Consider the following 24974-nt stretch of genomic DNA (forward strand, 5'->3'; position numbering starts at 1 on the left):
TGTACAGAGTTTCCTGCACACCCCCTTCTCCCTTCATGGCATGCTGGATACTGCAGCTCCCTCCCCTGCTCTCCCCCAGCACTGTCTTCTATTTGCAAGTTGGGCTCTGTGGGTCCTGCTGTCCCCTGGTGGCAGCCAGCAGCTCTGTAGCCCATTTCTGTGGGAGGAAATGGACATTCTGCGCATACATAACATGCATTTCTGCACAAATTCTGCATTGCGCAATGGCACAGAATCCCCCCAGGAATAAATTCAGTGCCCACTGAAATAAATGGAATGAATTGGTTATTGGATCATCTCTGCAATGAATAGGCAATTTCTGCCAGTGTGGCCTGCCTCTGTATGGAGGGTGAAGAGGAGAACCATAAGAGTTTGTGGTCATGAAAGGGGGTCAATTTTACAGATTTGCTGAGGTGTCAGTTAGACTTTAAAGCTGAAATCTAATAAGCCAGATTTGCCAGTTGGATAAATGTTAGAGCCAATATTAGAATGGAACCTAACATAATGCCTTTTTATTGAGTCCAGGGATCACTAGCTTACCAATTTAATGCTAGGTTCTTTTCAGGTCAACTTTTAACTTGAATAATTTTTAAAATCAGGACACTTGCTTATTCTTAACTAATCAACAATTTATAATTCAACCAGAACCACATCAATATACAATCAACAGTTCACCAATCAAGTGTAGACAAAACCAATATTCTAGTTATGTACTGCTTGAAGCAATACACTCTTACAGCGGTTTTCAAACTTTCTTTCTGGCGACCCAGTTGAAGACAATTACTGATGCCCCGACCCAATGGAGCTGGGGATGAGGGGTTTGGGGTGTGGGAAGGACTCAGGGCTGGGGCAGAGGGTTTTGGTGCGAGGGCTGCGGGGTGGGGACAGGGATGACGGGGTAGGGGGGCTTAGGGATGGGGCAGGAGGTTGGGGCATGGGAGGGGGTCAGGACTCTGGGCTGGAGGTGCAGGCTCTGGGGTGGTGCCAGGGATGAGGGGTTTGGGGTGCAGGAAGGGGCTCCAGGTTTGGGGGGGCTCAGGGCAGGGAATAGGGGTGCAGGGTTGGGGCACGGCCTTACCTCGGGTGGCTCCCGGTCAGCGGTGCAGCAGGGTTGCTAAGGCAGGCTAATCCCTAAGTATTCTGACACCGCACTGCGCCCCAGAAGCAGCCAGCAGCAGGTCCGGATTTTAGGCGATGCACAAGCAGCTCTGTGTGGCTCTCGCCCGCAGGCACTGCCCGCTCCCCAGTGCGGAGCCAGTGCTCGGGGAGGGGGCAGCACACGGAGCCCTGTGGCCCCCCCGCCCAGGAGCTGGACCTGCTGCTGGCCGCTTCCGGGGCGCACGCGGTGTCAGAAGAAGGTAGGGACTAACCTGCCTTAGCCAGGCAGCATCGCCGACGGGACTTTTAACGGCCCAGTCCGTGGCGCTGACCAGAGCCGCCACGACCCAGTACGAGGTCGCGACCTCCAGTTTGAAAACCACTGGTCTAACAAGCAGCTGTCAAAGACTGAAGTTGAAGCTCAGTGGTTACACCAAGGAACAGTGGAAATCACCAAGTTTTCTTATTATGTTTACTTATGTATCAGTTCTTTATAGATTCATAGATTCCAGGACTGGACGGGACCTCGAGAGGTCATTGAGTCCCATCCTCTGCCCTCATGGCAGGACCAAATACTGTCTAGACCATCCCTGATAGACATTTATCTAACCTACTCTTAAATATCTCCAGAGATGGAGATTCCATAACCTCCCTAGGCAATTTATTCCAGTGTTTAACCACCCTGACAGTTAGGAACTTTTTCCTAATGTCCAACCTAAACCTCCCTTGCTGCAGTTTAAGCCCATTGCTTCTTGTTCTATCCTTAGAGGCTAAGGTGAACAAGTTTTCTCCCTCCTCTTTATGACACCCTTTTAGATACCTGAAAACTGCTCTCATGTCCCCTTTCAGTCTTCTCTTTTCCAAACTAAACAAACCCAATTCTTTCAGCCTTCCTTCATAGGTCATGTTCTCAAGACCTTTAATCATTCTTGTTGCTCTTCTCTGGACCCTCTCTAATTTCTCCACATCTTTCTTGAAATGTGGTGCCCAGAACTGGCCACAATACTCCAGCTGAAGCCTGTCCAGCGCTGAGTAGAGCGGAAGAATGACTTCTCGTGTCTTGCTCACAACACACCTGTTAATGCATCCCAGAATCACGTTTGCTTTTTTTGCAACAGCATCACGCTGATGACTCATATTTAGCTTGTGGTCCACTATAACCCCTAGATCCCTTTCTGCTGTATTCCTTCCTAGACAGTCTCTTCCCATTCTGTATGTGTGAAACTGATTGTTCCTTCCTAACTGGATCACTTTGCATTTGTCTTTGTTAAACTTCATCCTCTTTACCTCAGACCATTTCTCCAATTTGTCCAGATCATTTTGAATTATGACCTTGTCCTCCAAAGCAGTTGCAATCCCTCCCAGTTTGGTATCATCTGCAAACTTAATAAGGGTACTTTCTATGCCAATATCTAAGTTGTTGATGAAGATATTGAACAGAGCCGGTTCCAAAACAGACCCCTGCGGAACCCCACTTGTTATACCTTTCCAGCAGGATTGGGAACCATTAATAACTACTCTCTGAGTATGATTATCCAGCCAGGTATGCACCCACCTTTATAGTAGCCCCATCTAAATTGTATTTGCCTAGTTTATCGATAAGAATATCATGCGAGACCGTATCAAATGCCTTACTAAAGTCTAGGTATACCACATCCACCGCTTCTCCCTTATCCACAAGACTCGTTATCCTATCAAAGAAAGCTATCGGATTGGTTTGACACGATTTGTTCTTTACAAATCCATGCTGGCTATTCCCTATCACCTTACCACCTTCCAAGTGTTTGCAGATGATTTCCTTAATTACTTGCTCCATTATCTTCCCTGGCACAGAAGTTAAACTAACTGGTCTGTAGTTTCCTGGTTTGTTTTTATTTCCCTTTTTATAGATGGGCACTATATTTGCCCTTTTCCAGTCTTCTGGAATCTCTCCCGTCTCCCATGATTTTCCAAAGATAATAGCTAGAGGCTCAGATACCTCCTCTATTAGCTCCTTGAGTATTCTAGGATGCATTTCATCAGGCTCTGGTGACTTGCAGGCATCTAACTTTTCTAAGTGATTTTTAACTTGTTCTTTTTTTATTTGATCTTCTAAACCTACCCCCCTCCCATTAGCATTCACTCTCTTAGGCATTCCTTCAGACTTCTCAGTGAAGACCGAAACAAAGAAGTCATTAAGCATCTCTGCCATTTCCAAGTTTCCTGTTACTGTTTCTCCCTCCTCACTCAGAAGTGTGTGGCCAAATATTTGCTGCTTGCTGTGTTTGATTGTTTAAAGAAACAATAAAAAAATTCTGCTTTAAAAACTTTTCAAAACTTTTGAACCACCTCAGCTTGTGACCAAATGCCTGAGCCCATCCAGTCAGAGATTTTTCCAGGTTTCTGATACTCTGCTGGCTTCCTTGACTCATATCTGTCTCCATAACTTTGGGTTCATTTAGGTTAGAACATAAGAACTGGGTCAAATCAAAGGTCCATCCAGACCAGTATCCTGTCTACCGACAATGGCCAATGCCAAGTGCCCCAGAGGGAGTGAACCTAACAGGTAATGATCAAGTGATCTCTCTCTTGCCATCCATCTCCACCGTCTGACAAACAGAGGCTAGGGACACCATTCCTTACCCATCTTGGCTAATAGCCATTAATGGACTTAACCTCCACACATTTATCTGTTTTCTTGAGACTGGCTCGATGGGGTCCCTCACAAACTGGAGACAGTTACTGTGGGTTTGTCTTTAGTACAGCTTATGTACAGACTCCACGAACTGAGCATTTGAGCTTGTTCCAAATCTGGGATGAGCCTATGTTGTGAAAACTGAAATGCTCAAAATAGCACATGGATGTGAATGGACACAGGGTGCTAAAATTAAATTAACCCAGGGGTTCTCAAACTGGGGGTTGGGACCCCTCAAGGGGTCATGAGGTTATTACTGGGGGTCGCGAGCAGTCAGCCTCCACCTCAAACCCTGCTTTGCCTCCAGCATTTATAATAGTGTTAAATATATTTAAAAAGTATTTTTAATTTATAAAGGGGGGGGTGTCGCACTCAGAGGTTTGCTATGTGAAAGGAGTCACCAGTACAAAAGTTTGAGAACCACTGAATTAACCCATCTGAAGCCTCAGGGAATGCAGGAGAGGGAGGTCTCCCTTGGTAGGGTTGGGAAGGAGGTAGGTGGTGTAGGATATTGCTCTTCTCATGTGATCCCTCCCCCAGTGACTAATTTTAAATGAAGCTGCCCTCCCCTGACATGAATCTCCCTGTGGCACTGAAATTAAATGTAGACTATAATTTGGCATTTGAGACGTGAAAGGGATGGGAGCCCTAATGAAAAAGCTAACAGCTCGGCTCTTCTGCAAGCCTCAAACTGCTGAATGAGCTTTAGGGTAGGGAAGGCTGTGCCTCCCAAACAGCCTGGCCCTGCTGCCATCTGACCCCCACCCACTTCCTGCCCCCCAACTGTCCCCCTCAGAACCCCTGACCCATCCTGCTCCTTGTCCCCTCACCATCCCCCAGAGACCCCCCACCACCACCCCGGGACCCCACCCCTGCTCCCTGTCCCCTGACTGCCCTGACAGACCATCAGGCTGAGGTCCTGCCAAAGGCCCTTGTGATGTCACTGCCACACCCACCCCTCCCCCGCAGTGCTGATGTCCTGCCCCTGTCCAGCCACATTGGATGTTGGAGCTGCTTCCCCTGGATCACCCCACTCAATGACTCTTCATTGTGGGGATGACACCGACTATACAGTAGAACACGTGACGCTCTTCCCCATGCTACGCTCAGTTGTTCATAAATTAGTAGACTTTATGGACAGAAGAGACAATTAGACCACGGAATCTGACACCCTGCATATCACTTGCTTTCTGTATAGCATAGTAGCTAGTTTTTGACTAAACACGTTCCAGAAAGGCATCTAGGCTTCATTAGAAGACCTCAAGAAATGGGGAATTCTCACCACTTCCCTTTCTAGTTTGTTCCTTTGGTGATTCATCCTCGCTGTTGAATATTTGTGCCCTATTTCTAAAATGAATTGGTCTCTTTTGAGTTTCCAGCCACTCAGTCTTGTTATGCTTTTCTCTGCTAGATTAATGAGCCCTTTAATACCCGATATTTTCTCTCCATGAAGTCACTTCAACACTTCAATGACGTCACCTCCTGATCTTTTTGATAATCTAAACAGGCTGAGCTCTTTCACTAGTTCACTAGCAGGCATTTTTCTCCAGCCCTCAAAACGTTTCATTGCTTTTTGCTGCCCCATCTCCAATATTTCAAAATCTTTTTCAAAGGTGGACGCCAAAACTGGATGCAGTATTCCATGACCAGTCTTACCGATGGTGTGTCCTGAGCGGGGAGCAACGTGGGTCCGGACACCAACAGGGGAGCAGACGACAGATGGGACACCACTGGCAGAGGGTGCCCCACAGAGGACAGAGCTAATTCCCAGGTGTGCCAGTGGGAGGCGCTGCGGTGGTGAGTCCCAACCCTATCACACTGGCAAATATTAACTTTCTTCCAGGCTTCTGGAATTTCCCCAATGCTCCAAGAATTACTGATAATCAACATCAATAGTCCAGCAATCTCCTCAGCCAGCAGTGACTCTGAAAAAATATGTGTGTGGTGGGGGGGTGGATGATCAGCTGAACATGAGATCCCAGTGAGATGCTGTGGCCAAGAGTGCTAATACGATCTTTGGATGCATAATCAGGCCCTCCCAAAGATGTGGCTGGAATAGTGCTCTAAGAGTGACTCCCTCCGGTGGTGACCTGCGACAGCTGGTGAGACCTCTCCGCTTTCTGAGTCTCAGAGTCTCAATGCTGATTGGGCCGAGCATGGGGCTATTGTGAGGGAGGAGACTCAGGTCCTTGTTACTCTCTTTTAAGACCAAGGAAATAAGCCAGAACCAAACGTGTTTGTTTGCTCTTGCTGCTTTTCTCCATTCGTTGTCTGAGTAATTCATGATTTTCTCTGTAATGGGCTAGTTCTTCTAAAATACTTACTGAATAATTAGGTTTTAAGAAAGCCACATGCAAACCCAGCCTGCCAGTAACAGAGGAGTCAGGCAGCACCCTACAGAATGGGGGACAGTCCGCTGGAAAGCGGTGATCGAAACAAAGAAGTCATTAAGCATCTCTGCCATTTCCAAGTTTCCTGTTACTGTTTCTCTCTCCTCACTGAGCAGTGGGCCTACCCTGTCCTTGGTCTTCCTCTTGCTTCTAATGTATTGATAAAAAGTCGTCTTGTTTCCCTTTATTCCCGTAGCTAGTTTGAGCTCATATTGTGCCTTTGCCTTTGTAATCTTGCCTCTGCATTCCAGTGTTGTTTGCCTATATTCATCCTTTGTAATCTGACCTAGTTTCCATTTTTTATATGACTCCTTTTTATTTTTTAGATCATGCAAGATCTCGTGGTTAAGCCAAGCTGGTCTTTTGCCACATTTTCTCTCTCTCCTGCCCAGCGGAATAGCTTGCTTTTGGGCCCTTAATAGTGTCCCTTTGAAAAACTGCCAACTCTCCTCAGCTGTTTTCCCCTCAGTCTTGATTCCCATGGGACCTTACCTACCAGCTCTCTGAGCTTACCAAAATCCGCCTTCCTGAAATCCATTGTCTCTATTTTGCTGTACTCCCTTCTACCCCTCCTTAGAATTGTGAACTCTATGATTTCATGAGCACTTTCACCCAAAGTACCTTCTACTTTCAAATTCCCAACGAGTTCCTCCCTATTTGTTAAAATCAAGTCTAGAACAGCTTCCCCCCAGTAGCTTTTTCAACCTTCTGAAATAAAAAGTTGTCTGCAATGCAGTCCAAGAACTTATTGGATAGTCTGTGCCCCGCTGTGTTATTTTCCCAACATATATCTGGATAGTTGAAGTCCCCCATCACCACCAAATCTTGGGTTTTGGATGATTTTATTAGTTGTTTAAAAAAAGCCTCATCCACCTCTTCCACCTGGTTAGGTGGCCTGTAGTAGACCCCTAGCATGACATCACCCTTGCTTTTTACCCCTTTTAGCCTAACCCAGAGACTCTCAACACTTCCGTCTCCTATGTCCATCTCCACCTCAGTCCAAGTCTGTACATTTTTAATATGTAAGGCAACACCTCCTCCCTTTTTCCCCTGTCTGTCCTTCCTGAGCAAGCTGTACCCATCCACACCAACACTCCAATCGTGTATTATCCCACCAAGTTTCGGTGATGCCAACGATGTCATAGTTGTATTTATTTATTAGCACTTCCAGTTCTTCCTGCTTATTACCCATACTTCTCGCATTTGTATATAGGCATCTAAGATACTGGTTTGATCTTGCCTCCCAGTTTTGCCCTGACCCTCCTTTCTCTCTGCCATTATGGCCCACGCTCCCTCTTGTTTCCAACCCATCTCCCCGGTCTCCATGTTCCCCACTTACCTGTGGGCTTTGCTCACCTGTCCCCGTCGAACCTAGTTTAAAGCCCTCCTCACTAGGTTAGCCAGTCTGTGTCCACACTGTGTACCCAACACATTTATCACCTTTCCAGTGTTTCTCCAAGCAGTAAGGATATAATTGTCTTAAAGACACTTAAGAATGTGGTTACCTGCTATTGGAATGGATTGGTCCATAAGGGAATCTCTGATTATGCATCCAAAGATCGTATTAGCACTCTTGGCCACAGCATCTCACTGGGATCTCATGTTCAGCTGATCATCCACCCCCCCACACACACATATTTTCAGAGTCACTGCTGGCTGAGGAGATTGCTGGACTATTGATGTTGATTATCAATAATTCTTGGAGCATTGGGGAAATTCCAGAAGCCTGGAAGAAAGTTAATATTTGCCAGTGTGATAGGGTTGGGACTCACCACCGCAGCGCCTCCCACTGGCACACCTGGGAATTAGCTCTGTCCTCTGTGGGGCACCCTCTGCCAGTGGTGTCCCATCTGTCGTCTGCTCCCCTGTTGGTGTCCGGACCCACGTTGCTCCCCGCTCAGGACACTGCCCTCTGGCAGTGCCCACTGCCTGGCTGCACCCGCTGCCGGGGGTCTGGTGTTATCAGCACCTGTCCTAGGGGCCGGCTGCACCTCGCAGTCTAGCCCCTTTGTCACAGGGGCCAGCCACAGCCTGTATCAGGCCATGCTCCTCCTCAGCCACGTGTAGGACAAGGGGGAAGGGGGAGACCCAGGCCCACCCGCTACTCTGGGTCCCGACCCAGGGACCCCCTAGTGGCAGCCTCCCTGCCCTTCTTCTCTCTCCTTGTCAGACTTTTGTCCCTGGGCTGCTTCCCCTTCGGCCCTGTGCACCTGCTCAGCCCTTTGTAGCAAGGCCTGCAGCCTGGGGTTTTCCTTGGCTGGAGCTCCCCAGCTCCTTCTGCCCTTCCCCAGCACCGCTCTGTCCAAGGTGCTACCTTTCAGCCCAGGAGCCAGGCCTCCTCCCTTGGCAGTCAGGGAGAAACTCCCTTTCCGCCTGCTAGGCAGCCTTTATATAGGGCCCAACACGGCCCTGATTGGCTTCTAACAGACCTCTGTTGATTGGCTGTTGGCCTGCACAGCCTCAAAGGCCTGTTCCAGCCTTTTTCTCAGGGGGTGGGGCACCGCCCCACCACAGCCTGTTTTTTAAAATGGTAAATGGGGTGACCTGGACATGACACTTTGTACCTCAAAGTAGCACCCTGGAACCCCAATATTCACCACTGTGGAATAATTATGATATGCTTGGTATAACGTATACCGTGTGAGGTATCATTTTAAAAGTCTTGATCTGTTGAATATTATTAATGTTCTGTTGGATTGTATGTACTATCATTGTTATGAAGTGTTGCTATATGTGTTACTGAAATATGCTGCGAGGTTGGGAATGCCCCCAGCGAGTCAATCAGGTGCAACAAAGGAGGGCCAGACAGTGGTGATGGCCCATCAAGAAAAGAATACACTATCCCAGAGGCTCCATAGGGAAGGAACATACACAATGGAGACTGCTTGACCAATGGGGATTTCCTGACCCCCACGTACCAGCAGGATCTTTCTAGCATCTGGAAGAAGGTATAAAAAGAGACACACGTGGTCTCATCACATGACCTTGTAGAATCATAGCTGTGGCTGGGAGTCCCAGGGCCTTTAAATCACCCAGGGGGCTCCCAGCTGCAGAGGTGGCTGGTAGCCCCTGGGGCGAACTAAAAGGCCTGAGGCTCCAGCCACTGTGGAGCTCCGGGCCCTTTAAATGCCGACCCCAGCCCGGCTGCTAAAGCTGCGGGCGGGATTTAAAGGGCTTGGGGAGCCCTGAGACTTCTGTAAGGGATTTGACTTGCATGCTTTTTACAACACAGCATTTTGATTAAAAAACTAGAATGATGTACAACTAACAAGGCCACACATTAAATGAATTACAAATTGGCTAACTGGTAGATCGCAAAGTGTAAGTGGGGAATTGTCATTGAGTGGGCATGTTTCCAGTGGGGTCCCACAGGGATCAGTTCTTGGCCCTATGTTATTTAAGATTTTTGTCAATGACCTGGAGGAAAAAATAAAATCATCACTGATAAAGTTTGCAGGTGACACAGAAATTGGGTGTGTGGTGAATAATGAAGAAGACAGGTCACTGATACAAAGCACTCTGGCTCACTTGGTAATGGGGCGAAAGCAGACAATATGAATTTTAATAAGGCTAAATGTCAATGCATGCATCTAGGAACAAAGAACGCAGGCCATACGGACAGGATGGGGGACTCTATCCTGGGAAGCAGGGACTCAGAAAAAGATTTGGCGGTCATGGCTGATAATCAGCCAAACATGAGCTCTTAGCGTGGTGCTATAGCCAAAAGAGCTAATGCAATCTTGGGAGGAAAAAAAGAGCAATCTTGAGTAGGAGTAGATTCAAGAAGGATGTTGATAAATTGAAGAGGGTTCAGAGAAGAGTGATAAGAATGATTAAAAGATTAAAAAGAGACAAGGTGGGTGAGGTAATATTTTTTTATTGAACCATCTTCTGTTGGTGAGAGAGAGAACTTTAGAGTTACACAGGGCCCTTCTTCAGGGCTGTTTAAGCTTGAAAGCGTGTCCCTGTTACCAACAGAAGATAGTCCAATAAAAGGTATTACCTGACTCCCCTTGTCTCGCTAATATCCTGGAACTATAACACTGCCTTATAGCGAGAGAGTCAAGAAGCTCAATCTATTTAGCTTAACAAAGAGAAGGTTAAAAGATGACTTGTTTACCATCTGTAAGTACCTACATGGAGAACATCTATTTAATAACAGGTTCTTCAAACTAGCAGAGGAAGGTCTAACACAATCCAATGGCTAGAAGTTGAAACTATACAAATTCAGACCAGAAAGAAGGCTACATTTTTTAACAGTGAGAATAATTGACCACTGGAACAATTGTCAGTGGTGGATTCTCCATCAATGACAATTTTTGAAATCAAGATTGGATGTTTTTCTTTCTGCTTTAGGAATTATTTTGGGGAAGTTCCCTGGCCTGTATTGTAGTCAGACTAGATGATCACAATTGTCCGTTCTGGCCTTGGAATCTATAACTGAGAGAGATGGAAGGCTCATCCATGAGTAAATTATAGGAGTCTTTGGTTTGAGAAACTAACAATAGTTGGAAAATTCTTTATCAAGCATCGGAGAGCTTTTCTTCCTGGGAATTGTGTGTCTTAAGCTTTAGTTTAATTATGCTCCCCAGACAAATGTCTCACCTTTGGAATCAAGCTATGGACTCTCATTGCCTTTAGCTCTGAGAGGAAGCAAAGGTTTGGAATATGCATAAAGGTCATGGAAGAGTCATATAATTTAGTTTATGTTCTCCCCAGATAGTTAAAGGGCAGAAAGAGAGAGAAGCTGTTAACATATTTTCAAGGCATATTTTAATGTCTGCACATCTTACAGTGGCAATATTATTATGTGCCTGCAAGTCAATAGGCTGCTCCTCATTTCTGTCCTTTGAGACTAATCCACAGCTGGCTGCACTGACAGTACTTGGCCTGGATCTTAGTGATAGGATGTCTCACTGCAGGATAAAGACTCTGCTGCTATTTGCTGTTTAGGTGAAAATCTGGGACATCCCCAAACATTTACTAACAAGGAACATCACCAGTGCAAGGAAGGAGCTTCTGGGTCATGCTCGAAGGGTGGGACTCATTGAATGGCATCCTACGGCCAGCAACATTATCTTCAGTACTGGCTATGATTATAAGGTGAGTCAGCTTTGCCCTTCTCTCCAACCTGCTGCGGGGCAGAATGTGCGGCCCAGGCCCAGGGGAGGGACCCAGAGGGTGCATCAGCAGGGAGAGGTTACCCATACTTGCTTTGTTTCTTCGCAATCAGTTTTGTTTGTACTCCTGCATGTAGTTGCTTTCTGTAACAACAGCTCATTTAAGTTGTATGAGGAGAGCCCTCCTGGAGCCAGCACTACCCTACTGTGTGGGTCACCCCCACCTGGGGCAGAGGACGTAGAGACTGGGTTTGTACAGACACCTGTGCTGCTGGTCCTGGTTGCAGGGGCAAAAGCTGGGGCTCACCCCAGCCCTCTTGGGATGAGGGAGTAGTCTGGCTCTTGGGCATTCCAGCCAGTCTCTCTATCAGAAGAGCAGGGCAGGCAGGGAAATTTTTTCCCCAGGACAGCCATGTTGTACTTGTAAGCTGGGGTAAAGCATGCTGGGAAATAAGGGGTGTATATAAACACTAGCTTTTCAAGAGATGGAGAGACCGGGAGGCAGGCAGACTGCATAGAAGGTCTGGTGTAGGGCAGAGAATGGAAATTCCAAGTCATGGCAGATTTCACATCTTACAGTGGCAATGTTATTATGTACCTGCAAGAAATTTGTTTTCATTTCAATTAAGAACAAAACCTGGAAGATTTGAAATTTTTCACAAAAGAAAATTCAGAAAAAAATGTTTTCAGATTGATCTGAACATTTTGTGTCAATTTTAACTTTTTAATTTATATTCTAATATAACACAATATAATTATAACACCGTTATATTTCAGAGTGGTAGCCGTGTTAGTCTGTATCAGCAAAAACAGCGAGGAGTCCTTGTGGCCCCTTAGAGACAAACAAATTTATTTGGGTATAAGCTTTCGTGGGCTAAAACCCACTTCATTGGACGCATGGAGTGGAAAATACAGTAGGACAATGAAGTAGGTTTTAGCCCACAAAAGCTTGTGCCCAAATAAATGTGTTAGTCTATAAGGTGCCACAAGGACTCCTCGTTGTTTTTACCATTGTATTGTTGAGAAAGGAAAATGGAAATATTTCATTCTGAAGATGTCGAAACAGGATATTGCAATATCATCTGAACTTTTTTCCTCTTTTTTTCTCCAAACCAAAACTTTTGGCTAAATCAGCCCAGTTTTGCAAAGTGTTTTGATATTGACAGAACACAGTCCTGTCCGAGTTCCTCTGGCAGCCCTAAAGTGAACTCACTTTTTGTGTTCTGGCTGCTGCTCTGTGTGCCTTTGAGTAGAGGTGGCTTTGTCGTGATTTGTTTAGCCTGTGGGACTGCAGGCTTTGGATGGGGTTTCATTAGCTACCCTGGGCAAAGGGACATAGGTACAAACTCCAAAAAGGAGCCTTTTGAACTTTCCCGACTTTCAGTGACCCTCTCCTTTCCTCTAAGGGTCTGTCCACACTGCAGTCAGCGAGTTGACTGATGCTCCGGTAGACATAACCCCATGGGCGACAGGCACGTGGTTCCAGCATTTGGGGAGGCTGGTCTGAGCGCTGGAAGCTCACCTGTGGCCCCCCCCTTGCTCCACTTGAGGTCCCTCCCCCACTCAGCCTCCTCCCCTGAGGCCCCGCTCCACCCCAAGCCCTTCTCCCACTCAGTCCCCCCCCCCCCGGCCTCCTCGTCTGCCGCTCATCTAGTCCCTCTTCTTCACCCCCGTTCCCTGAGGCCCCTGCCAAGTCCATCCACCCCCCCTGAGATTCCACCCCCCATCAAGTCCGTCCCCTGAGACCCCACTGCTTGCTGAGTCCCTCCACTCCCCCACTCGCTCCACCCCACCACCTGCCGAGTCCCTTCACCCACCCCCAAGACCTCCTTGTCTGCCGCTCGCCTAGTTCCTTCTCTTCTCCACCCCCCCGTCACCTGAGGCCTCCGCTGTCCGCCAATTCCATCCACCCCCCGAGACCCCACTGCCTGCTCAGTCCCCCCTCTTCCCCCAGAGACCCCACCGCCATCCGCTGCCCATTGAATCCCTCCACCCCTCTCCTCCAAGACCCCACCACCTGCCGTCTTTCCACCCCCTCCACCATGGCCCCACTGCTCACCTAGTCTCTCCACCCCCCAGCCCCCCGAGACGCCACCGCAAGCTGCTTGGGGAGGAGAGGAGGGACTCAGCAAGCAGTGGGCAGGGGAGGGAGGGACTCGGCAAGTGGGGTGCCTTACAGGGGGTGGAGGAGGAGAGAGACAGCAAACGGCGAGTGGCAGGGGCCTCTTGGGGGAGGAAAGGAGGGACTCAGCGAGACGCTGCAAGCGGCGGGGGCCTCGGGGGAGGGACGGAGCATGAACAGGAAGAGGTGGGGTGTCGGGGGGCACAGGGGGAAGCGGGGGGGCCACCACAGCCCAGGCATCCGCACACTCAAAGGCGGCAGGTTGGCGGCTGCGCTGCAGGGGAGGCTTATCCTCCCCGGGCCTATTATACCTGCCACTATGCGTACCCAGGCTAGTGTTGGTCTAGGGAACGTGAGTACCAGTGGGTGTGAAGCCACAGCAGCATGGACTTCAGCACGGGGTGGGCTTGTCCAGCCTGCATTGCTATGGCATCGCAGCTGTAGGCACTCGCACCAGCTCCATCAAAACGAACGGGGGCATGTTGACAGGAGCTGCAGTCGCCCCTCTGATTGCAGGGCAGAAGACCCTAAAGGAGTCACAACCCTCATAACATTCACTTCCCCATCGTCTAGTTGTAGGTTTAGTTAATGTTAACGTAACTGGCTGCTGTTCATTCCACCTGTTTTTCCCCTGCAACAATTTCCCCATGCAATAAAAAGTCCCCTGGAAATGCGACTGTGAACTCTTTGGGGCAGGGCGCGTGCCCCTGACAGACTGCTGTAAGGCACTAAGCAGGCCATAGACAAACGATTTGTGATCCTAATAATTATATGGGTAAAGAAGGGTGCGAGTTCACTGGGGCACATTGTTCCAGCACGTCACTCCCATCTCTCCAGGGAAGCAGCCATTCGGTGTGCAGTGTTGTACTTGCTGACTGTCAAATAGGCTGGTTTGAGGGAAAGGTGCTGAAAATTTGTTTATTTGCCTCAGATAATGATCTGGAACCTCGACACAAAGGCGCCTGTAATTCAAAATCCGGTGAAGACAATCAGCTGTCACAGGGACGTGATCCTCTCCATGTCATTCAACACAGATGGCAGCCTGCTAGCCACTGCCTGCCGGGACAGGAAAATACGTCTCGTTGACCCACGGTCAGGAGCCATCCTACAGGTATACAGGGTTAAATAGCTTGATCCACAATGCGTCTGACTGTAAGAGCTCCTTCTTCAAGTGCTTGTTCATGTTGATTCCAATCAGGTGTGTGCGCGCACACGTGCATGGTAGCTGGAAGATTTTTCCCATAGTACCATTGGTCGGGTCAGTCCGGGCGCCCCCTGGAGTCGCGCCTTCATGGCACTCAGTGTAGAGCCCGGCCGACCCGCCACCCCCTCAGTTCCTTCTTACCGCCAGTGACGATAGGCTGGAACTTCCTGTAGCCCTGGCTTTAGCAAGCCTGTTCGGCTCCAGTTGTTTGTACACAGTTAGTTTATCTTAATAGTTAGTAGTTAGTGCTTAGAGTTATTGTGGGGTCCCCATGCCCCTTCTGACTCCCTGGAGCTGTGGTATGCCACGGTCCTTGGGGTTTAAAAACTGTGCGGTCTGCGTGAAGCTCATGCCAAAGAGCGATCCACACTCCTCGTGTTTAGGGTGCCTAGGGAGGGTCACCAAAAGGATCGCTGTAAGATCTGCCACAAGTTCCGCCCTAGAACTCTTAAAGGAAGGGAGCAGCGGCAGCTCTACACGCCCATTCAGGGCCGGGCTCAGGTGACCCGGCTCCTAACACTTCCTAGTCGATGCGAAGCGCTCCAGCGCCATTGAGTTCGGTGCCGAGAAAGGCGTTGTCCCGGGACACTCGGCACCAGCATGGCACTTCCCGAGGCCCAGCGGAGAGCAGGCACCAGTCTCACTCGCTAGTGTCTCAGAAGAAAAAGAAGCCAGATAGTCGGTCACCCCCTGCTAAATCTAAGGAAGTGAGACCCCAGGTGGGCCACAGCTCGAGATCCCCCGTTAGGGCCGCGTCATCTCCTGCCCAGCTGAGGCAGTTGAGTCCAGGCCCCCCACGTTCACCGGTCCCTACGGGCCAGCAGCTGCCACTTCCTTCAATGCTGGAAGCTTTCGAAGCTGCTTGGGATCTGCTGCACCTTACGGCGCCGTCCTCACCCCCTAGGAGGGAGGATCCTACGGTGCTGGTGGTCCCACCCCACCTCCAGGTGCAGTCAAGAAGGAAGCCAGCAATGATAGCACCAGCCTGGCCCCGTCAGCGCTGGTACACATCTCCCCTAGCCATGTCCGTGGGAGCCCCGATCACCCTGCTGCTCTTCCTGGACCTTCTAACATAAGATCACCGTCGTCTTCAACATCTGAACCTCGAGTCGCTTCACCTCACGGCATGGAAGCTCCATGGTTGAATCCAATGGAGCTTTCCTGTTCAGACCAGGTCAGACAGGTCCTCCTTGGCAGCAGAAAACCCTCTACGAGAGCCACATACCTTGCCAAGTGGAAGAGAATTTCACCCTGGTCGGCGCAGCGCCATTCGTTCCCGACGCTAGCCTCCGTGCCACTCATTCTGGACTACCTCCTCCATCTGAAGCAGCAGGGGCTTTTGTTGTCATCAGTAAGGGTGCACTTAGCTGCCATCTCCGCCTTCCACCCAGGCGCGGAGGGCCGCTCTGTGTTCCCTAATCCTATGGTCAGCTGGCTCTTAAAAAGGCTCGACAGGCTATACCATAACATGTGTCAGCCTGTCCCTGCCTGGGACCTCAGCCTGGTCTTTTCCAGGCTCATGGGGACCCCCCTTTGAACCAATAGCAACATGCTCCCTGCTCTACCTCTCTTACAAGGTGAGGTTCCTGGGAGCAATAACCTTGGCCAGGAGGGTGTCTGAGCTCGGAGCCTTGACATCAGATCCTCCCTACACCATGTTCTATAAGGACAAGGTGCAGCTCAGACCTCACCCTGCTTTCCTCCCGAAGGTTGTGTCGCAGTTTCTCATCAACCAGGACGTCTTTCTCATGGTATTCTACCCTAAGCCACACTCCAGCGGCAGGGAGCAGAGACTCCACTCTCTGGATGTCTAAAGGGCGCTAGCCTTTTACATCGAGAGAATGAAGCTGTTCAGAAAATCGGTCCAGTTATTCATGTCAGTGGCGGACAGAATGAAAGGACTGCCTGTGTCGTCACAACGTTTCTCGTCCTGGATAGCGTCCTGTATTCGTGAGTGCTACAACCTGGCAGGTGTTCCTGCACCTCCAATCACTGCGCACTCCACCAGGGTGCAGGCTTCATTAACAGCATTCCTAGCTCAAGTTCCTACTCAGGAAATCTGCAGAGCGGCGACGTGGCCCTCCATCCACACTTTCACCGCACACTATGCGATTACCCAGCAGGCCGGAGGCAACGCGGCCTTCGGACGAGCCGTGCTCCAATCAGTGGAAGAGTCCAACCCCACCTCCTGAACTTGGCCTTGGGAGTCACCTGATAGGAATCGACATGAACAAGCACTCGAAGAATCGAAAACACTTACTCACCTTCTTAACTGTTGTTCTTTGAGGTGTGTTGTTCATGTCCATTCCAATACCCACCCTCCTGCCCCTCTCTCGGGGTAGCCAGCAAGAGGGAACTGAAGGGGTGGCGTGTCGGCAGGGCTCTGTATTGGGCGCTGTCACAGGGGCCTGGGCAGGCTCTCCCCCTTTTGGGCCTGCACCCTGTGTTTGGGCTGGTATTATAAAGAGTCTTCCATGCCTCTTTCTGTTGGATCACCCCGGTGTCTTTATTTCCAGGGCTTGTGCAGTTCCCAGATCCCCCAACAGTTAGTGCCCCATAGACCCTCCCCAGGGTCTCCTGGCCCTTGAGGCTTCTTTGTTGGCAAGGAGACAGAGATTCTGCCCTCCTGTCTCCTCCTCCTCCTCCTCGTCCTGCTCCAGCCCAGTGGTCACTACTTAGCTCCGTATGTTCCTCTGAGCCAGCCCTGAATGAAACGGAGCCTGCTCACAAGAGGAAATCAATTGGATGCTGTTGCTCTAATCTCTAGCAGCCATTTCTCAGCCTCTCCCAACAGCTTGGTGTGACTTGCTCTTCTTGGCAGCCTGGCCGCTGCTTTTGGACAGTCATTAGCATGTTACGAAGCATTGTGCTGCTTTACAGCTACACTCCTTCCCCGCCTGCAGAATAAACCTGGAAACCGCAACATAGCCAGAGTGCCTGGGGAGGAATGCTGCACTCCTCTGTGAGCTAACACATCCCACCTCTCGGACAGGAAAACACGAAGATTTCCCTTGCTCCTATGCAGCTCTGCCTCGTCCCCTCACCTAACTAGTCCCAGGAACACCTCATGCCACTCTTGCCTGTCTGCCTTTCTTATGCTCACCCCAACCTCCTGCTTCTTGCCCAGCTCATTCTCGAACTCCCCCCTGACTTCACCATGTTTGGGTTGGTTTCCCACCTAGACACTGTGGTGCGTGGTGTCCTGGGACTAGATGGCAGGGGATCCAGGTCCGTGTTGTCCCCTTGCCAGCACCTGTTTGAATAGTCCTCTCTGGCTGGGTGGGAGAGATTGCGGGGCCACACTGTGCAAGTACCCAAACATCACTAGCCGCAGCCTAGGGAAGATTTCTGCTGGCAGGGTAGCAGTATTCTGGCATGTAGCTCCTGCAAGCTGCAGCGGTTAGAGGGCCCACGGTCTCCCCCTTATGCACCCCAACGCAGTGTACAGCTGAGGGCTGGGCTTTTCGTGCTGCCCTCAGCCCCCTTGAAATGTGTGCCACACTGGTGCCATTGTTGCAGCAGGACAAGCTGCCCCGCCCCGTATGACTAGGGTTGCCAACTTTCTAATTGCAGAAAAGAGAACACCCTTGCCCTGCCCCAAGCCTTCCCCTGAGGCCCTGCCCCTTCTCCGAGGCCCTGCCCCCGCTCACTCCATGCCCCCTCCCTCTGTTGCGCGCTCTTCCCCATCCTCGCCCACTCGCTCATTTTCACCAGGCTAGGGTAGGGGTTTGGGGTTTGGAGGGTGGGGCCGAGGGGTTCGAGTGTAGGAGGGGGCTCTGGGCTGGGGTAGGGGTTTGGGGTTTGGAGGGTGGGGCCGAGGGGTTCGGAGTGTAGGAGGGGGCTCTGGCCTGGGGAAGGGGTTTGGGGTTTGGAGGGTGGGGCCGAGGGGTTCGAGTGTAGGAGGGGGCTCTGGCCTGGGGTCGGGGTTTGGGGTTTGGAGGGTGGGGCCGAAGGGTTCGGAGTGTAGGAGGGGGCTCTGGGCTGGGGAAGGGGTTTGGGGTTTGGAGGGTGGGGCCAAGGGGTTCGGAGTGTAGGAGGCGGCTCTGGGCTGGGGTAGGGGATTGGGGTTTGGAGGGTGGGGCCGAGGGGTTCGAGTGTAGGAGGGGGCTCTGGGCTGGGGTAGGGGTTTGGGGTTTGGAGGGTGGGGCCGAGGGGTTCGGAGTGTAGGAGGGGGCTCTGGGCTGGGGAAGGGGATTGGGGTGTGGGAGGGGGTGCAGGCTCTGGGGTGGGGCTGGGGATGAAGGGCTTGGGGTGCAGCAGGGGGCTCCCGGGTAGAGCTGAGGGGTTCAGAGTGTGGGAGGGGGCTAAGGGATGGGGCAGGATGTTGGGATGCAGGAGGGTGTTCAGGGTGCAGGCGCCAGGTGGTGCTGACCTCAGACAGCTCCTGGGAAGTGGCAACATGTCCCTCCAGCTCTTGGAGGGCCAGGGGGCTCCATGTGCCATACACCCCCTCCCCCCACAGGCGCTGCCCCCACGGCTCCCATTGGCTGCAGATCGTGGCCAATGGGAGCTCTGGAGCCAGCACTCGGGGTGGCACCTGTGTGCGGGGGCAGCACGCGGAGCCCCCCTGGCCACACCTCCGCCTAGGAGCCAGAGGAACATGCCAGCTGCATTCTGGGAGCTGCGTACAGAGCCTGCCTGCCCTGTTGGCACTGTGGCCAGCCGGACTTCTAGCGTCCCGTTCAGCTGTGCTGACCGGAGCTGCCAGGATACCTTTTCAACTGGGACTTTTGGTCGAAAACCAGACGCCTGGCAACCCTACAAGCGACCTGCACTGCCGTTGCTGTAGCAGGGCGAGCGGCCCAGCCCCACCAGGACCAGTGCTGTCACTGCTGCAGCAGGGCAAGCAACCCATCCCCATGGGACCTGCGCTGCCATTGCTGCAGAGGACCATGTGAGGAGAGGAGATGTGCAGTGAGAGCCTCATTTGGTGGGGCTTCAGGAGAAAGGTGCAGTTAGTGCCTTTTCTGCTCAGCAAACTCAAATAAGCTTCGGACAGCAATGAGAAAAAAATGTCTCCCCATGCCTGGATTTCCCATGTGACCATGATAGTAATGTTCTGTGTGTCTCCTTACAGGAAGCCAGCTGCAAGAATCACAGAGTGAATAAAGTTTTGTTTCTAGGAAACATGAAAAAGCTGCTCTCTACTGGAACATCCCGCTGGAATAACAGGCAAATTGCTCTATGGGAGCAGGTGAGTCAGAGCCAGCAATCCAGCCATAGAAGCTTCAGTTTTCTTCACCAATTGGGATTCCTCATTACTTTCACTTTAACCCTTGTGCCTGCTTAATTTGTAGCTAAGTTCCAAGGTGGTCTGTCAAGCTAAAAACTCTTAGGTGGATCTTGGCTTTTGTGTATAATATGTTATGACATAGAAATGAATTGGTGAAGAAGCAAGGCAGGCTGACAGCATGGCAATAATGCAAACAGAAATGGAAGCAATTTTCTAGCATTGGAAGGGGTTCTGGGTATGGGAGGGAGCAGTTTCAAAGGAGCTAAAGGCTGGCTGCAGGCAGACGGGAGCAGCATGTCCATACTGCAGACCTGCAATAAGAAGTGTAAAGAGACTTCTGTGTGTCCCTCCCTCCATAGCCATGGGCCCTCTCAGAACTGCCCCCCTCCCACAAATCCAGTGGGAGCAACAGTGGGACTCAGGATCAGATGCTCTAGGAAATTTTCAAGCAAGGCACTAAGGTTCTGAGAGCAGCTGTTTCTCTCTCCTTTGACATGCCCAGGGTGATCTTTCTGTGCCTTTAGTTGAGGAGGATCTGGATGGCTCCTCGGGGCTGCTGTTCCCGTTCTATGACTCTGACACTCACATGCTGTATGTGGTGAGCAAGGTAGGTGCTTTTTCTTTGAATTAACATCAACACCACAGATTCTGTTCCTAGCTACACTGCTTTTATGCCCTAGGCTTCAGTGGAGTTACTCCTGATTTACACTTGCTTGAGTGAGATGAGAATCATGCCGTTATGCTTTAACTGAAGGTCCCTGATGAAGCAATAAGATATTTATTGGATAATAGACAGATACTAACTGAATTGGGTCTTCAGTATTAACTGCAAAATCATGTATTCCCAGGACATCCCACAGTCTTAGCCAAAGATGAGCAAAAAAGTAGTAGGAAAAGACTTCACTTGCACTCACTAGAAGTGAGGCTCAAAAGATGGGATTTCACTCTGCTTTTAAAAGCCTTTGGGGCTCACTTGTCCAAGTATGGATCACAAGTTGCTGTGCATTGCCTAGTGTGGTATGCATTTGGAGATCCACATGTCCTCCTGTTTGGCTCATTATATGACAGGCAGAAAAAAGTACTTTCATGTGTTGATCTGAAAGTTCCCAAAGTCCTGCCGTGTCTAGCTCTTTAATCCTTACCCCATGGCCCTAATCCTGTGCTAACAAGCTTGACACTAACACTAGGCACATAAGCTAGAGCCACTGCCTTTGTGGGACTGAAGCTCAGCACACACAGGAGTACTCGCAGGGTCAGGGCCCGGGTGAGCAAAGGTCTGTCAGTGCCTGTCCCCTCCTCTTTGCAGGGACTGAGAATCCAATAATAGAGATATATCTAGCCCCAAACTGAGCTGCACTCCCATGCAGTGGGCAGCCCAGGGTGGGGGCACCACTGAACACTTAGAATCACAGACATGTAGGGCTGGAAGGGACCTCAAGAAGTCATCGAGTCCAGCCCCTGCGCTGAGGCAGGACCAAATATACCTAAGCCATCCCTGACAGGTGTTTTGTCCAACGTGTTCTTATAGCCTCCAATGATGGGGATTCCACAACCTCCCTTGGAAGCCTGTTCCAGAGCTTAACTAACCTTAGAGTTAGAAAGTTTTTCCTAATATCTGACCAAAATCTCCCTTGCTGCAGATTAAGCCCATTACTTCTTGTCCTACCTTCAGTGGACATGGAGAACAATTGATCAGTCTTCTTTAGAACAGCCCTTAACATGTTTGAAGACTGTTATCGGGTCCTGCCTCAGTCTTCTGCAAGACCAAACATGTCCAGTTTCTTTAACCTTTCCTTATAGGTCAGGTTTTCTAAACCTTTGAGCATTTTTGTTTCTCTCCTCTGGACTCTGACAACTCACATGTTACTCTAGCTGAGGCCTCACTAGTGCCGCATATAGGGGGACCGTTACCTCCTGGTGTCTTACATATGACACTCCTGTTAAGATACCCTGGAATATCAGCCTTTTTCACAACTGCATCACATTGTTGACTCATTCAATTTGTGATCCACTAAAACCCTCTGATCCTTTTCACCATCTAGCCAGTTATTCCCCATTTTGCAGTTGTGCGTTAGATTTCCCTTCCTAGGTGTAGTTCTGTAAATCAGTGATACACCTTCACCTGGAATACTGGGTTCCATTCTGATCACTCTCTGACTAAAAGGACATAACAGAAATAAAAGGGTTTCAGAGACCAGTGGAGGAAAAATATTAGAGGCCAGGAAAAGACTTTTCTATGGAAGGAGACTGGAAAGATTGGGACGGTTTAGTTTAGAGAGGAAACAAATACAAGGTGATATGATAGAGCTTTAAAAGAACAATGGACATTCTAGAGAAGGTGAACCAGGTGACCACCTTGGGCTCCCCCTCTCCTGCAGCAGGGGCTAAGCAATGCCTTGTGTTCTCTCTTGCCATCTGTAGGGAGATGGGAACATACGATACTATGAGATAAGCTCTGAGAAGCCATACCTGAACTACCTGATGGAATACCGCTCCCATCTACCACAGAAAGGAATCGGTGAGTTTGTATCGTGTATTTCTCATCTCACTAGGGGCCCAGTCCCACACACTGAGGGAATCCAGTGGGAGTACAGGACTGGCCCACAATTCCATGGGTTTTGTTGAGAAGCCAGGGGGCCCGGTTCTGCTCTCACTCAGTGTTACACTGTGGTAAATCACAGATCCATAGACTCCTAAACTAGAGGGATTGTTATGACCATCTAATCTGACACCCTCCAGAACCCAGCCAGAAAATCTTGCCCAGTGAGCCCTGCAGTCGTCCCTGTCCCTCCCCTTTCCCCTTCCCCAGAGCTCCCAGCTGAGCTAGAGCGGATCTTTTAGAAAGAGACACCCAGTCTAGATATGGGTGTCTGCAAGACTGCAAATGCTGGAAACCCCCCCACATTGTTCGGGAACTGCTTCAGTGGCTATTTACTCCGCTGTTAAAATGTGTCTTATTCCTAGTTTGAACTCTACTGACTTTGCTTCCAATCTGGGATCTCCTTGTGCCTTTGCCTGCTACACTAAAGAGCTCTCCAGTATCAGCCATCTTCTCCTCAAGCAGAGACTTACAGACCGTGTTTAAATAGTCTTTTAACCCTCTTTTCGATAGGCTAATTAGATTGAACTCCTGATGCCTCTAATGGAAAGCTTGGTTTCCAGTCCTCAGATTATTCCTGTGGCTCTTCCCTAAATCTTCCTCAATTTTAAATCTGGGGCAATAATATCCCCAGGGATGTGTCTACTGCTACGTGATATTCCTCTGTTACCATGTCCCAGGCCTACATTAGCTTTTTAGGCCACATCCTGGCACTTGGAGCACGTGTTCAGTTGGTTTCCAGCATGACTCCTAAATTCTTTTCAGCATCACTGCTTCCCCGTCCATCTGACTTTGTTCCTAGGTGCTTTCGGTTATATTAAGACACAGTTTACTGCAAGCCAGGTTGGTTTGTAGAACTGCCCTCCTTATCGTTATTTACCATTCCACCAATTGTGTCATCTAAATTTTACCTGCAAGGATTTTATAACTTCTTCCAGATCATTGTTTAAAATAGTGAATAGAATTGGGCTGAGAACTCATCCCTGTGGAACCCTCTTGGAAGCACCCCACTGGATGGCAATTTTCAGTTGCTTTTGAGATTTATCAGTTAGCCAGTTTTTAATCAGAATAGCATGTGGTATTAAGTCAGACACCTCACACAACTTTCAGTACATCAACACAATTACCTTTATCAGCCTAACTTGTAACCTCATCAAGAAATGCTGTCAAATGTATTTGTCGAGAAGACCACCTTTCCAGTGTTACCAAAATCTAGTCCACTGAATGCAGTGGGGGAATATACACTGAGCTGACTTTGGAGTCAAGACAAGTCTTTGAAATCAGATCAAATGCACATTAGACAGGAGGATTTATTAACATTAAAAGTAAATGAAGCTGCTGTAAAGATTCAGCAGTAGTTCAGGACTAAAGGAGGCTCATCAGTGGAGGACTTAGGGCCACATCCAGCCCCAGCCAAACACATGGGTTGCTCCACCTGTACAAGGGCAGAGCTATGCTGCCGAGCAGGTAGCAACCTGCCCCACCCTGCTTCTTGCTGTTTGCTTGGGTATGTTTTTCCAGTTACTACTGCAACTGGCTAATAGCTGCCTTTGCCTGGCCTGGCTGTTGCACCCAGGAGTCTGCGAGCAGGGTTCTGCCCACCCTAGCCACCTCTCCCTTTGATGTGCTCTGAAACAAATGTGGGGACTTGTTGTGGGCTGTTGCTTGTTCTGCACTGCCATGGAGGTGAGTGGGGCTGCGGGTGCTCCGTACAGCCCGCACTGTGCAGCACCTTGCAGACTGGGTAGTCAGGACTGTGCATTTGTTGCAGGATGCAGACTGATAGGGCTGCTCCAATGGCTTCCTTTGCTCACCTGCTGCATTCCCCAAACCCCTCTGCTCCCCTTGGGCACGGTGCAGGATCTGCTGCTGGAGACTTCAAGTCCCCTGCAGCGGATGATGTAGTGCTCGGAGCCTCAGCTCTGCAATCCCCACATCTCTGGCACAGCCAGCTCAGTCCTTCATCTTTCTGATGCAGACTGATGAGCCTCCTGCAGTGCAGGAATGTGCAGTGCCAGGCACTGGCTGCTGTGCATGGATGTTAAGGTCATTGGCCTAAATGTGCTCTCACATGCAGGGTGCAAATCAGAGTGTAACTCCATTAAGATCAGTGCAGTTACACCCATATAAAACTGACAAGAGAGAGAGGAGAGTCAACCCAGCAGTTAGAGTGGGGTAAGTTTGCACTGAGGCACTTGGTGAAAATCTGGAGTGGCTGAAAGCTAGGCCAGTCCCAGTTACTCCAATTAAAATATACTTGTCTCCCGTTGGACTCTTAGCTCATAAACTGATCTTTATGCAAGAAGGGGCAATGCTTAAAATTGTAGCACACTGTGGTTACATTTCAAGGCAATTATTCTTAGTAAAATTACAGAACTACCTCCAGATTTGTGCTGTCTGCACATAATCTCCACAGGGAAAATACCACCTCAGGTCTGTACAGACAGGTTTATGGCTTCTGTTCCTGCCACCTACTTTGAATTGCTCATTAGATGCTGCAGCCAGGTCACCTGTTCCATGCTACACTGGATCAA

General features: G+C 49.8%; 1 protein-coding gene across 2 annotated transcripts in view; it reads left to right on the top strand.

Moving 5' to 3' along the window:
- The window catches only part of CORO2A (coronin 2A), a 115666-nt gene that overhangs the window by 65001 nt on the left and 25691 nt on the right, over window positions 1-24974 (top strand). For both annotated transcript variants that reach the window (XM_039544866.1, XM_039544865.1), the window contains exons 4-8: window positions 11116-11265; window positions 14336-14515; window positions 19686-19802; window positions 20344-20448; window positions 22263-22359. In XM_039544866.1, coding sequence (XP_039400800.1) covers window positions 11116-11265; window positions 14336-14515; window positions 19686-19802; window positions 20344-20448; window positions 22263-22359 — 649 coding nt within the window. The remainder of the gene's footprint in view (window positions 1-11115; window positions 11266-14335; window positions 14516-19685; window positions 19803-20343; window positions 20449-22262; window positions 22360-24974) is intronic.

This window comes from Mauremys reevesii, linkage group 6, assembly GCF_016161935.1.
Source record: "Mauremys reevesii isolate NIE-2019 linkage group 6, ASM1616193v1, whole genome shotgun sequence".
Lineage (NCBI taxonomy): Eukaryota > Metazoa > Chordata > Testudines > Geoemydidae > Mauremys > Mauremys reevesii.